General features: G+C 37.6%; 2 protein-coding genes across 5 annotated transcripts in view; one reads left to right on the forward strand and one right to left on the reverse strand.

The window, feature by feature from the left end:
- Positions 1–15,325, reverse strand: part of ABCB1 (ATP binding cassette subfamily B member 1) — a 223,087-nt gene that overhangs the window by 154,402 nt on the left and 53,360 nt on the right. The window lies entirely within an intron of this gene.
- Positions 1,197–15,325, forward strand: part of RUNDC3B (RUN domain containing 3B) — a 158,341-nt gene continuing 144,212 nt past the window's right edge. For 3 of the 4 annotated variants that reach the window (XM_036911848.2, XM_036911847.2, XM_036911849.2), the window contains exon 1: positions 1,198–1,776. In XM_036911848.2, the coding sequence (XP_036767743.2) occupies positions 1,640–1,776 (137 nt within the window). In that variant the 5' untranslated portion in view covers positions 1,198–1,639. Of the gene's footprint in view, positions 1,777–15,325 lie in introns of all 4 variants that reach the window. The other variant, XM_036911846.2, reaches the window with a different exon arrangement.

Consider the following 15,325-nt stretch of genomic DNA (forward strand, 5'->3'; position numbering starts at 1 on the left):
TGATGTTTTTAAATAGAGATTTAAATAGTTTTACAACCTCAGAAGTTAGTACAGCTTTATTTTATACAAATCTGTTCAACATAGAGTAACAGTACCTCCTGTAGTACTTTGTATAATATATATACATGAAGTACTTAGATATAAATTATACCTTCTAAGCTGTATATTCTAAAACATTCTTCTTTGACAGAAACTTCAAAACCAGAGGTGGAAGTTATATGGATGTTGGAGCCACCAAAACTAAAATTTCAGAAAAACAATGCCAAATGAGACTGCAAGTTAAATTCAACTAACCTCTATTGAGAACCTGTTCTTTGCACCGCATTGTGCTAGGCCCCACAGGGACAGCAGTCACTAAGGATTTCACCCTAAAATCTGGGAATATTGATACAAGGGGAAGTGCACAGCCAGATTTAGGTGAGTGCTAGAGAGCTCCGTGGCGGAAACCAAGACCTTCTCGCTGGTAAAGCCGGTGGGGCGGACAAGCTCTAGGAAGTGAGCGGTAGGTTCCCAACTCTAGCGACGAAGGCGGGCCTTTCGGCTTCTACCTACGGAGCCGCCTGGCCGGGCCGGGCTCGTCGAACTGCCTCTCGGCTGATGGCCCCCGACCACTCAATTCGGGGGACACTCCTCGGGACGTGAGAAAGACTGTACGCTCTCACCGCCTACGTTCGTTCTTATGTGGGCGGCTGCAGGAACTGCTGCGACTAGGGTAGGGGCAACATGGTGTGGAGAGTTAAGAAATTCCACACCATACGCCCCAAGAGGGATAGTCTACTGGTAGCCTCCCTGCTTCGGCTATCTGTCACGGTTTCTCAGGCCACGGTAAGGCGTTCGGACAAAAGGAACCCCGCTCCCTTCCTGGAAGCCTGACTCTGGGTCAAGTGCAGCAGCTGGCGCTGATGCATCTCCACTCTGTAGCTATGGATGCCACAGGACTTGGGGTTCGGCTTCCAGGAAAAAGATCAGCCTTTAAAGCCGTTAGCGCACTCCGGGGCCCCGCATCCCACAATTCCCGTGCAAACTGCAGCGCTGTTCCCCGGCGTGCAGACTGTCTGCGGCACACGAGCTAAGAGCGCGAGCCCGGCGTCTTGACAGCTGCCCACGCGCCGGGGCGGTACTCCAGCACGTTGCTTTGGAGAGCAGCACGGCCGGCCCCGCCCCTCGCGCGCCGCGATTGGCTCCAGGTGGGGCTGTGTTAGCTTGGTGGGCCCCGGCAGGGCGGGGCAGCGCGCGACAGGCTCGTGGCCTCACCTCAGCCCTCCCGGCTGGGGCGCTAGCGGCGTCTGAGCGCGGGTGGTTGGGCGTGCGGGGCAGGCGTGCACGCGCGCGGGCAGCCGAGGACCCTCGGGAAATAGGGAGATTCCGACGCCAACCCGCACGCACGCTCGCGAGGGCGAGGGCGGGGGCGGTGCGTGCGTGTGTGCACCAGTGAGAGTGTGTGGAGCTCCAGGGCGGAGCGCGAGCCCTCAGGGCCCGGGTGCGAGTTCCCTGCCGTCCTCTACATCCCTTCTCGCCGCTCCTTTCCTACCGCCCTCCCGCGCCCCCACCTTCGCACGCTGAGCGAGAGCCGGGGGAAGCAGGGGTGGGGGGCGGGAGGGGTCGCACGAGACAAAAGGGGTGGGGGCCTCAGCCAGCCATGGCCTCCCGGAGCCTGGGGGGCCTGGGCGGGAGCCGGGGAGGGGGCGGCGGCGGCAGCGGCAGCGGCAGCGGCAAGAAGAGCCTGAGTGCCCGCAACGCTGCGGTGGAGAGGAGGAACCTGATCACGGTGTGCAGGTACGGCGCGGCCCGCAGCCGGGGGCCGGGGGCGGAGGCCGCCGGCGCCGCGGGTGAGCCCCTGCGGGCCCCGGCGACCGGGCTGGGGCCCCAGTCTCCGCCTTACCAGGCGTGTCCCCAACGCGAGCACCCTGAGAGGGGCCCGGGTCTGGGCACCGCCGAGGCCCCGCACTTTGCGTCAGTTCCAACACTGGAAACAGCCCAGTGTACGGCTTGGGGCGGGGCTGGGGGAGGATTTGTTTTGAATGTGCAATCTAGTGTCAGTGAAAGGACAGGAAGGAAGACCGCTTTCACTTAGTGAAAAGCTGTCAGCCAGCTTTTCGTGAAGTAGTCGTTACCGTGATTGTTTACTGTGCTGCCTCAAAATCGGAAAGTATTTTTGTTTATTTGGTTTGTTTACGTATATATTAAGTCATTTAAATCCACAAATATATAGAGTGCCTACATGCCAGCCGTGTGTGTGTGTGTGTGTGTGTGTGTGTGTGTGTGTGTGTTTCCTCCCCACCATTTTAATAGTGCTGGTGGGATGTTCTGCAGCTGTTAAAAGTGGAAACGTGGAGGTACCTGACTCTTCTTGGCAATGAATTTATTCCAAGGTCTGACTTTCCTTAAATGTTGTATAATTGTAAATGTAGTATTCCTTTTCTCTAGAAAATATAGAAACATACAAGGAATAATTGCCATATATTCCTAGTATTCAGAAATAACTGATTTTTAACATGCTGATATATTTTCTTTAAGCCTTTTTTCTGAGTATTAAAAAAAAAACTGAAGTCCTGGGCATTCATTTCCTAGGAATTTCTTTGAGCCATTAAGTTGTTTTAAAATTACTTCATTCCATCAAACCCCTCTTCATCAACCATCAATACTTTTAAGAATTAGAGAGTTATAGGATTTTTTCCTCCTTTGCAATCTGTATCTGTGTTTTTCTTTTTTTGTTTGTGTAAAAACGTGTCTAGCATCTTATGTGGAATACAGGTATTTATACTAGGACTTAGATTCAATAACTTTGACTTTATTTTTTTAAACTTGGGTGATTACAGATATTTGCCTATCTAGCAGGAACACCTGACTCACTGAGTGTTAGGCACTTTTAAATTGTAAGCAGTAAAGTAATAATGGAATCAGTTTAATTTACCATTTGTGCTTTCTAGTGAGGAAAACAGGCTGTATTTAACATTTTTTAATTTAGCCAAAATATTTTTAAGTTAGGTAAATAGAACAATAAGCAAGTCTGATTTGCTTACCTTTATTTTACAGATACTTAAACATGTTTTTAAAAAGAGGATGGTCTTAAGCAGTCTCCAACATATATAGTGCTTCTTGGGGTAATGTATTTTATAAAAGCTCCTTCAGAGTTAAACTTCACAGGGCAGAGACCTTGTCTGCTTTTTGCTGTCTCCTTTTTTTAAATCTTACTTTCCACTGTAGCATCTGACACTAAGAATGAATAACTTCAGTGGTGGGTACTGTTTTTTTTGCTTCCTCATTTTTGTTATGGCTGGTTTTAGGTCATCAAATGAGCATTTTCTCATTCATCAGAGAAAGTTTGGGAGAAGAAAGGGACTTGTATCTTAACCTTACTTAAATTACACTCTAAATTGTGTTTAAGAGTTTCAGTCATATCGCACAGATTTGTGTGAACACTGGTCTGAGCTGGTTTTACAGTATTTTCATTTTTATTTGCACAATTCTTTTCTGTGAAATGAATGTAAGTGCTGACTTCAGTTGCAATTTACACATGAATTTAGTATTGTGGCTAAAATAAATTTTAATATTTGGCTTAAATTTCAACTTGTGTGTTTGTGTGGATAATACTAAGTCTGTTCTTCATGTCCAAGTAGTTGATGATGCATGTAATCCATGTCTAGTAAAGGGATCTGTTTAATAAGCTCTGTCTAAAGGTTTTTACTTTTTGGAAAAAAAAAGTCACTGTAGATCATTTGTATGTTTTAAATAGCCTTGCCTCAAATTGAGCAAAATGAACAAATCAATATTTATGCATTTCTTTTGCTTCTTTCTGCCTTTCAGTGTTACCAAACTATGGGTATCTCACCCATGTCTCTTAATGAATTCATTAAACAATTTTTATATATCAAATCACGTGGAGTTGGGTAGAAGTTGGTTTAGTGGAAATAGAACTGAGTTCTAAATTTATTTTGTTATTTTCTAGTTGCATGTCCTTTAATAAGCCACACAACCTTCCCATTTTCTAGTTTTCTCATCTGTAAAATCTTGGACTAGATCATTGATAACCTTCAAAGAGAACCATAAAACTGATTAATAGCCTTCAAGCAGAAAGTGTTCATATTTAGTTTTGTATTTCTCCAAATATGAGCAGAGTATTAGTAGGCATATGTTTAATGGTAGCTCAGTGAGGCTGTGCATCTTTCTGTCTAAACAAAAACATTTTGAACTATTCCTTTCATTTGCTGATTCTCTACTGATATTTTGGAAAAATTGAACAGTTTACAAAAGGAAACCAAAACAAGACAACCTCCCTTTATCATATCATTATCAAATAGATTCTACTATTAATACTTTACTATTAAAAAGTGTCTATTAATAGTTATACAATAATGCCTTGCCTTACTCCTTAAATGTCTTAGGTATACTCTCAGTTTAGATTTAAAGCCTTATTATATAACAACACAATTCTTTAGGTTTAAAGCCTTATACAAGAACATTGTTGTTATAATTTTGAACTTTGGAAGTTGGTTGGTTCAGGAATTGAATTGAACTTCTGTTCATTGAGTTTCTTATGTAATTATTTCACCCATTTTTTTTCAGTGAATGTTTAGTGTAGACTAAAAATACTGGTATGATACTTATTTTGGCAAGTAAAGTTCGGTTTTCCCAATTTTTCACATATTGTGGTAGAGAGAATGTAGGTCATTTGAGGCCTCTAAATATTGAACATGCAACTCCAAAATATTCACAGAGTGACTTCAGCTCTGGGCTCCAACTAATATTTTCCCTGAGTATTTTCTACTATTTAGAACTTTGAAAAATTAATTTGGTAAAGCCCTGCAGGCTTTTTTTAACCTGCATTTTTCATCCATAGAAAATCAGGTGGTTTAGTAAATTTTTGCCATTTTTAAACTTCATGGTTTATTGAAAAGTTTACATATTCCTTTGATTTTAGTTCTGTTAAAAGATAATTAAAATCTAAGTTCCTTTTTTATGAGTTAACATTGTTTTATGAGAAGATTGTTAAAATATACATTAATATTAAAACATGCATAAATTTAAAAATGACATTTGTTAAACTTAAATCAATGCTTTAAGAGAAACTCCTCACAGTTATAATTTTGCCTGTCTTGTGCACAGAAAGGATTAACAAGAGTAATTGAAGGAGATAGTGTGATGAGTAGAAACAAATGATGAGTTTCAAAAAGTACTTCCGATAAGATGTACATAGTTATTCGTAGATTTCCATAGGATCAAGATATTATTTCATAATTTGAATATTATTTCAAATAACAGCGCACCATTTTTCCAGTGTAGTCAGGGGATGAGGTGGTCATATTTTCCATGCAACTATTGTTTGAGTTAAGTTTAAAACTCTCCCATCAACTATAGTGCTTTATTTGAAATTTATTGTGGAGTGGGATCTTGTGTATAACTGAAACTTATAATTTAAGTGTTCATATTTAAACCACAATAATCATATTTAAAACATTTTTTTGATGAATTGCTTTAAAAATGAATCACATATTTCCCTACGTTCTTTAAAAAGACTCTCCTAGCATAACATCCTTATTGATGATGTTATGTGGAACTTGAATGTACTTTGTGCAGTGGCTGCCCTTGTTGACTCTTGAGATACATAGAGCTTTTCGTTGCATGGCCCCAGAAGGTTGTGTGTTTGGAGTTCTTTGTCTGCTTTTGCATTCTGCTGTCTCTTCCTACCAAGTTAGCTGTTATTTCTTACAATTTGCCTGTTTCTAGCAGCTTTTTCCTTTGTGCTTCCTCTCCTGACTTGCTCATTATAATTAGTTGTGAACTAGGAAAGCAGATAAATAAGTTTATCATGTATTAAAAAAAGAGGCACCTGGAGGCCTGAGTTAAGTGAGAAGACTTTAACACTTTGAACTTAACATTCTGGTTGCCAAATAATCAGGAAAAAATGTGTACTCCTATGCTTGAACTTGGTGGGTAAAATGCAGACATACAAAATGTTACTGAATATTATTGGCGATGTAACCCTTTAAATAGCCATATATTCAGTGAATTACTTTTCTTGTTACTATTTGCTTTTGTATGCCTCATGAGACTGTTCCTGTTGGCTATAGTGACATTAGTTACATTGCTTTGGAGCAGGTTCAGTATCATTTCCAAGGATTCCTAGAGTTCTTATAGATGTTCGCAATGGACGTAGGATGATCATCTTCTCAGCTGTGAGTCCTAGCCACTTTTGTATTCACTCTTACAGGTTAATAAAATAAATTTCTGGGTCAGTCCAAATCATCAGAAAACAGCTGGGTATGTAGATAGCAATGCTTTGCACTCTCCTTTCTCCAGTTGTTCTTACCAAATTGAATATTGGTACAATTCCATCAGCCTGCACTGAAGGTCATCAGAAGAAGTGATCAGAGAGGGTCTTCTTGAAGTTGTGAAGAGCATTATTATGTCAAAAAGTCATCTTTTTGAGAAGATTTTTTGAGAAATATCTGTCTTATAAGAATTGTGTTTCTAGGCAGTTGATTAATTTATATCTACTGGACACAATGAATGTGGAAGTGACAACTTCTCTTTTTCTCAGACAGCTTTAGAAATTTTAATGTTAAATCTGTAGACAACAGATACCTATGTAGAATATCAGAGTAATTAGTGCATTTAGCCTTATTCTTAGCTCTACTTTGCTCCTGCATTTTTTCATATAATTTTTATTGACTTATGCATACAGAACAGTGCACATAGCATAAGTGTACAGCTCAGTGAAATTTTGGGGAAGAGGACACAGCATTGTAACTATCACCCAGGCCAAAAAAAAGAAAGAACATTACCGAGAGAAAACAAAATCACTGTCTTGAAAAGAGACCTATATTCCCCATGTTCATTCATAACATGGAAACAACTGAAGTGTTCATTAAAGGATGAATGGATAAAGAACATGCAGTATATAGATACAATGGAATATTATCCAGCTGTAAAAGAGGAGGAAATCATGCCATTAGTGACAACATGAGTGGGCCTTGAGGATATTACGCTAAATGAATAAGTCAGTCAGAAAAAGACAAATACTGTATGATCTCACTTGTATGTGAAATCTAAAAACAACATGCCCTCATAGATACAGAAAACAGATTGCTGGTTCCAGGAGACTGAGATGGGATGGGGGTAGGGGATGGGTCAATGAGGGAAGGTGATTAAAAGGTACAAACTTCCAGTTTAAAGATAAGAAAGTCCTGTGGATGTAATAAAAGGAAAAAAATAAAGATTAGTGAAATCCCCAGACTCCTCTTCTAGTCCAGAAACTACTCCCTTTAAGGATAACTACTCTCCTGGACCAAAACACCAGGGTTTAGTGTTGCTTTTATTTTGATTTTAGGTGAATGAAATATCATATTACATGCCCTTTTGTATTTAGCTTATTTTGCTCAACATTATGTTTGTGATATTAATCCTTTCTGTTGCTCTTAGCTGTAGTTCATTTTCATTGCTTTGTCTTACTCCATCCTATGAATACAGCACAGTTTATCCTTTCTGCCTGTTGGACATTTGTTTCTACTTTTTGACTATTACTAGTTGAATAATCATGAATATGTATTTTGGTGAATACATTTACATACTTCTGTCAGGTGTATAGCTAGGTGTGAAATTGCTGGGTCATATGGCATGCTTATGTCCAGCTTTGGTAAATATAACAGTTTTCCAAAAGAATGGTACCAATTTATGAACTAGTGAGCAATGTGTTAGAGTTCCAGTTGCTCTACATCATCACTAATACTTGAAACTTTTCTTTGTTTCAACCACTCCACTGTGTTTGTTGAGGTACCATATGTGTGGTTTTAATTTGTATTTTCCTAATGTCTGATAAAGTTAAGCATCTTTCCGTAAGTCTGTTAGCCATTTAGAAATGCTCTTTTGTGAAGTACCAGTTCAAGTCACTTATAAAATGGGACTGTATACTTTTCATTTGCTTGATGTGTAGTTCTTTGTACATTATGTAGTTCTTTTGCTGGATATATGTAGTGCAAATACCTTCTCCTATTTGGTGGCTTGATTTTTTTCATTCTTTGTATAGTGTGTTCTGATGAATAGAAGTTCTTAATTGTATAGTAGCCCATTAATTTCCCTTCATGGTTGATATTTACTGTGACCTGCTTAAGAAATCAGCCTACTCAAAGTAGTATTTTCCTCTGAAAGCTTTATTGTTTTACTACTTTTACATTATATCAATAATTCTCCTGTAGTTTATATTTGTTTACACTGTGAACTATAGGAGTCAAAATTAAATATTTTCTTTAAGAGAGATCAGTTCACCTAGTACCATTTATTAAAAAGACCATGCTTCCCCACTATACTCAAGTGTTATATTTATCATAATTCAGGTGACTGTATCATTTTTTTGTCATTTCTGGACTCTGTTCCATTAGCCTACTTTCTGTCCTTGAACTAATATACTGGCTTATAACTATTACTTTATAATATGTCTTGATGTTTGGTAATATAAGTTTTCTAGCCGTATTGTTCAAGCTTTGCTTGGCTGTTCATGGGCTTGCATACTAAATTTTAGAATCAGCTTGTCAATGTCCATTTTAAAAATCTGCTTAGATTTTTATTAAGATTGAGTCAAATGTGTAAATCAGTTTTGGGAAAACTGTTGTTTTTACGCTATTAAGACTTACATGCAATCCATGAGCAAACCACTCCATGTATTTATTCTGAAATTATTCTCAAAAAAGTTTGTAGTTTTGAATATATAAATATTATACATATTTTTTAAACTTATTCTTCCATATTTGATATTTTTTATATTATTGCAAATCTTAAAATTTTAATTTTTTTCTGATATATAGACATAAAATTGACCTTTCAAAGTATTTGTTTTGTAATCTAGTAATCTTACCAGATTTATTTTTTAAATTCTCATAGATTTTCTGCAGTTCTTAAAAAAAACTCTCTCAGTATATAGTCGTATCATCTGCTCTGTTTCTTTTTTGTCATGCTTTTTTTTTCTTGTCTTACTGCACTGACGAGGACCACTGTATTGCAGAAGGCATTAAAATTTTTACCACTAACTGGGGTATTTTAAGTTCTGCTTCTAGATTGCTGAGAATTTTTATCATAAGTGGATACTGAACACTATATTATCAAATGCCTTTTTGTAGAGATAAACATAATTTCCCTTTTTTTCCTGTTTCTATAGTAAACTGTATTGATTGATTGTTAAACCTCTCTGGAATAAAAACATTCAATTGTTCTGTATTATCTTTTCTATATATCTTTGCATCCAATGAGTTAATGTTCTATTTGGGATTTTTGCATATTCACGGAAGAGATTGGTCTGTAATTGTTCTTTCTTAAGGTGTTTTTGATTAGTTTTATCATTAAGGTTTTCTGACCTTGTAAGACAAGTTGGGAATTTTTAAAAATCCTGTTTTGTGGAGAATCTGTGTAAGATTAATATTTCTTTCTTAAACTTCTGGGAGGATTCACCAGGGAATAAATCTGAACCACAAATTGTCTTTGTGGGAAGTCTTTTAGTAACAGATTCAATTTATTTAATAAACACTGCAAGACTCAAATTTTCCATTTCATCTTTTATCAGTCTCACTTATTCAGTAAATAAACCCATTTTGTGGATATGATCAGATTTATTCTTAAAGTTTTAAAAAATATTGTCTTAATATTTTTATTTAAAGGTATTTATATCTTTTTTTTTTAAATCTGTATTAATTTTCCATTTTTCCCTCCTGATACTGCTAGTCTCCTCTTCCCATTTTTTTTCTTGCTAGGAGTTTATGAATTTTATTAATATTTTCAAAAACCAACTTTTGACATAGTCAATTTTTCTGTCTTCTGTCTTTATTTTTTTAAAATTTATTTCTTAACTCATTGATTTTAAGTTTCTGTTTTTTCTTTCTTGAATGAGAATTGAGATGATTGTTTTCCATCTTTTTTCTCTTTTCTTAAATATACATTTTTGGGCTACAAATTACCTGTTTGATACTGCCTTGGGATAGCTCATAAGATTTTTTCTGGTTTGTTTTTTTTTATTAAAGTATTATTTATTTTTGTCCTTCTTTTTGTTGATGAGTATGATATTGATTGAATTTTAGATATTGTACCATCCTTGCATCCCTGGAATAAATCCTACTGGGTCATGATAGATGATCTTTTTGATGTATTTTTGGATTTGATTTGCCAATATTTTGTTGAGTATTTCTTCATCTATGTTCATCAAGGATAATCATCTATAATTTTCTTTTTTTGTGGTGTCTTCATCTGGTTTTGGTATTAGAGTGATGCTGACCTCATAGAATGAGTTTGGAAGTATTCCCTCCTCTTCTGCTTTTTGGAAAACTTTAAGGAGTATGGGTATTAGGTCTTCTCTAAATGTTTGATAAAATTCAGTGGTGAAGCCATCTGGTCCAGGAGTTTTGTTCTTATGTAGTTGTTTGACTACCAATTCAATTTCATTGCTGGTAACTGGTCTGTTCAGATTTTCTCTTTCTTCCTGGGTCAGTCTTGGAAGGTTATATTTTTCTAGAAAGTTGTCCATTTCTCCTAGGTTATCCAATTTGTTAGCATATAATTTTTCATTGTATTCTCTAATAATTCTTTGTATTTCTGTGGTGTCCGTAGTGATTTTTCCTTTCTCATTTCTGATTCTGTTTATGTGTGTACACTCTTTTTTTCTTGGTTAAGTATGGCTAAGGGTTTATCTGTTTTGTTTATTTTCTTGAACAAACAGCTCCTGGTTTCATTGATCCTTTCAATTGTTTTATTCTTCTCAATTTTATTTATTTCTAATCTGATCTTTATTATGTCCCTCCTTCTACTGACTTTGGGCCTCATTTGTTTTTCTTTTTCTAGTTTCATTCATTGTGAGTTTAGACTATTCATTTAGGATTGTTCTTTTTTCTTGAGGTAACCCTGTATTGCTATATACTTTCCTCTTAGAACTGCCTTCACTACATCCCACAGGTTTTGGAGAGTTGAGTTGTTATTTTCATTTGTCTCTATGTATTGCTTGATCTCTGTTTTTATTCAGTCATTGATCCACTGATTATTTAGGCACATGTTGTTAAGCCTCCATGTATTTGTAGGCTTTTTTGTTTTCTTTCCATAATTTATTTCTAGTTTCATACCTTCGTGGTCTGAGAAGCTGGTTGGCACAATTTCAATCTTTCTGAATTTACTGAGGCTCTTTTTGTGGTTTAATATGTGATCTGTTTTGGAAAACATTCCATGTACACTTGACAAGAATGTGTATCCTGCTGCTTTTGGGTGGGGTGTTCTGTAGATGTCTGTTAGGTCCATCTGATCTAATGTATCATTCAGCACCTCTGTTTACTTATTTTCTGTCTGGCTGATCTATCTGTTGGTGTGAGTGGTGTGTTAAAGTCTACTGAAATGAATGCTTTGCATTCTCTTTCCCCCCTTTAATTCTGTTAGTATTTGTTTCACATATTAATGTGCTTCTATGATGGATGCATAGATATTTATAATGGTTATATCATCTTGTTGGACTGACCCCTTTATCATTACATTATATCCTTCTTTGTCTCTTTTTACTTTCTTTGTTTAGAAGTCTATTTGGTCTGATACAATTACTGCTACTCCTGCTTTTTTCTCCCTATTATTTTCATGAAATATCTCTTTCCATTCCTTCACTTTTATTCTGTGTATGTCTATGGGTTTGCAATGTCTCTTGTAGGCAGCATATAGATGGATCTTGTTTTTTATCCATTCTTCCACTCTGTGTCTTTTGATTGGTGCATTTAGTTCATTTACATTTAAGGTAGTTATCGACAGATATGTACATATTGCCATTGCAAGCTTTAGATTTGTGGTTACCAAAGGTTCAAGGATAGCTTCCTTACTGTCTAATAGTTTATCTTAAATCTATGATTACTATATTTCAAACACAATCTAAAGGTACTTTTTTTCCCCTCCCCTCGTTGTCATCATCTTCCTCCTCCACACTTTATATATTAGGTGTCATATTCTGTACTGTTTGTGTATCCTTTGACTAACTTTGTGAGTAGTTGGTTTAATTTCGTATTTGCTTAGAAATGAATTGGTCTACTACCTTGACAGTTGGTTTATTTTTTCTGGTGAAAGCTGTTTAGCCTTAGGAGCATGTCTGTCCAGAGCAGTTCCTTTATCATATCCTGTAAGAATGGTTTACTCACCTCAACTTTTGCTTATCTGGAAATTGTTTAATCCCTGCTTCAAATTTAAATGATAGTCTTGCTGGGTAGAATATTCCTGGTTGGCGGCCCTTCTGTTTCATTACATTAAATACATTATGCCACTTTCTTCTGGCCTGTAGAGTTTCTGCTGAGAAGTCTGCTGATAGCCTGATGGGTTTTCCTTTGTATGTAAACTTTTTTCTCTCTCTTGCTGCTTTCAATACTTTCTCTTTGTCCTTTATCGTTGCACTTTTAATTATTATATGTCTTGGTGTTGTCTTCCTGGGGTTCCCTTTGTTGGGTGATCTTTAGGGTTCCATGACCTGACTGTTTCATTCCTGGATTTGAGAAGTTTTCAATAATAATTTCCTCAAACAGATTTTCTATCCCTTTGTCTTTCTCTTCTTCTTCTTCTGGTACCCCTATAATGCAAATATTGTTCCATTTGGATTGGTCATATAGCTCTCTTATTCTTTCATTCCTAGAGATTCTTTTTTCTCTGTTCCTCAGCTGCTTTATTTTTCTGTTCTCTAGTTTCTATTTCATTTACCATCTCCTCTACATCGTCTAATCTACTTTTAAATTCCTCCATTTTATGTTTCATTTCAGATACTGTATTCTTCAGCTCTGAGTTGCTCTTTCTCAGGATTTCTGTCTCTTTGCTGAAGTTCTCCCTGAGATCTGTATACTTTTCTGTAAATCCATGTGCATGTTTATATGACTTTTATTTTGAAATCTTTATCAAGAAGATTGGTGATTTCAATTTCACCAAGGCCTCTTTCTGGAGTTTTTTTTTCTTGTAGTTTTGTTTGGACCAAATACCTCTGCCACTTCTTTTTTTTAGTGTTCCCTGTGGAATAATAGTTTTGTGTAGGAGGTGCCCTCTAGTGCCCAGAAGTTCAACTTTCTGTGTGGGAGCCCCATCTGTTGGCATGCAGTGGGTGTGGCACCTGTCTGTCTTGCTCCTAGTGATCTGATTTCAGGTGGGCTGTGTGAACTGTCTGCTAATCACAAGAGTAGGGAGAATACTCAGGGCTGTGCTGCTGGAGCTGCCATGGGTGGAGCCGCCCTCCCCCCAGCCTGCTGCAATGGTGGGGGCTGCCGGTGAGAAGCACCAGTGCCTGCCAGGAGGAAAGAGTTCGGCTGGGAGGGGCTCCTGCCTTCCTGGCTCTAACGCCCACCTCTGCTGCCAGGTCAAGTGGGCCGTGTGCACAGGGAGGAGCCTTAGTGCTGCGTACTGGAGTTATCATGGGTGGAGCCACCCCTGGCAGGCCTGCTGCAATGGCAGGGGTGGCAGGCAAGCAGGACTGGTGCCTGCCAGGAGGAAGGAGTGGCAGGCTGTATATTACAGGGGGGAGCTTCGGGACTGTGTTGCTAGCTAGTGGGATGGAGCATCTGAAGCTCCTGAGAGTTCCAAACCTGCTGGTCTGAGTGGGCTGGGAAGATGTTGTAACCCTGCCCTTTCTTCTGAGCAGAGAGCTCTGTGTAATCTTTGCCCCCCAAGTGCCCCTCTCTCTGCTAGGAGATCCTTCAAACTGCTTGCTTTTCTTTTGTCCCAGGGGGGCCAGTTGTGTTCACCTGTTCTCCACAAATGGCTGGAATCTCAGCTTCTCTGAGTGTTCTGCCTGTCATTGCTTTACAACCCCATTAATCTCCAGGATATCAAGTAATGTGGGTTTGTATTCCCTGAGAAGATCTCCAGGAGCTTATCGGTGATCTTGGGCTTCTGCTCCCTCCCTGTTCTGCTCTTCTTCCTCCCACCTGTGGGCTGGGGTTGGGGGAGGGCTTGGATCCTTAGGATTGTGACTTTGCCACTTTACCCTTTTCTTTGAGGTCTTCTTTTCTCCCCCAGATGTAGGCAGTCTGTTCTGCAGTCTTCAGGTCATTTTCAGGCTTAGTTGTATTTCCTGTATTTTCGTGTTTTATGTGATTTTGGGAGGAGATATCTGCCTTGCTTCTTACATTGCCAGTCTTTTCCCAAAATCCTCCAGCTCATAAGATTTTAGATGTGTCTTCATTATTATTAGTTTCAAATGTTTTCTCATTTCCATAGGAATTTATTCTTTGACTCATGGATTAAATGTATTACTTAACATTTAAGCAGTTGAGGATTTTCTAGTTACTTTTAATTATTGATTTCTAACTTAACTCCACTATACAGAGAATATATTCTGAAAGATTTTAAACTTTTGATATTTTATGCTTGAAAATTTTTATGTGTATTTGAGAAGAATATAAATTCTGTCATTGTTGATTGCATATTCTGTCTATGATAGTTAGATCTATGTACGTTAATTGTGTTACTCATCTTCTGTATCTTAGTAGTTTTTTGTATGCTTAGTCCATCTGGCATTGAAAGAGACGTGTTAAAGTCTGTGAGTGTAGATTTGACTATTTATTTTAGTTCTGTCATTTTTTGCTGTAAATGTTTTGTTGGTTTATTACTAGATGTGTGCAGATTTAGAATTGTGACTTCTTCCTAGAGGTTGTATTTTCTCTGTCATCATGAAATGTCTTTCTTTATCTCTAATACCATTACTGCTTTAAAGTCTACTTTTTCTGCTATTAATATATTTAAAACAGCTTTCTTTTAGTTAATGATGTCTTTTGTCCATCCTTAGCTTTCAATCTTTATGAGCCCTTAAATGTAAAGCATCTCTTGCAGGCAGGATAAAATTGAATTTTACATTTTATGTAGTCTTTAGTGTATTTAGCCCATTTATATTTAATGTTATTATATTTGGGCTTATAGCTACCATTTTATTATTTGTTTTGTGTTAACTTTTTTCTCTATTCTTGTTTTCTTTGTATCAATAAAGTATTTTTTATTCCATTTATTTCTTTATTCCACTTTTCCTCTCGATGAACTTGTTAGTTATGTATTCTTTTTCTATGTATGTATGTGTGTGTGTATTTGGTTTTCATTCTTTTGGTAGTTACTCTTCATTTATTATAGTCTAATGCAAATCTAACTTTTACTGCTTCTTCAGTGATGTTAGAACCATCATCCTTATCCTAAGATATACCTTTTAAATATATATATATTACATATATCCTATAATTATATATGTATATTATAAGTTCTGCTAGATCATTATTGTATTTTACCCTTGATATTCAGGCAATACAAATTTGTATTTACCCACATATTTATACTTCCCATTGCTCTTCTGCTAGTTTTG

This window comes from Manis pentadactyla, chromosome 7 (genome assembly GCF_030020395.1).
Source record: "Manis pentadactyla isolate mManPen7 chromosome 7, mManPen7.hap1, whole genome shotgun sequence".
Lineage (NCBI taxonomy): Eukaryota > Metazoa > Chordata > Mammalia > Pholidota > Manidae > Manis > Manis pentadactyla.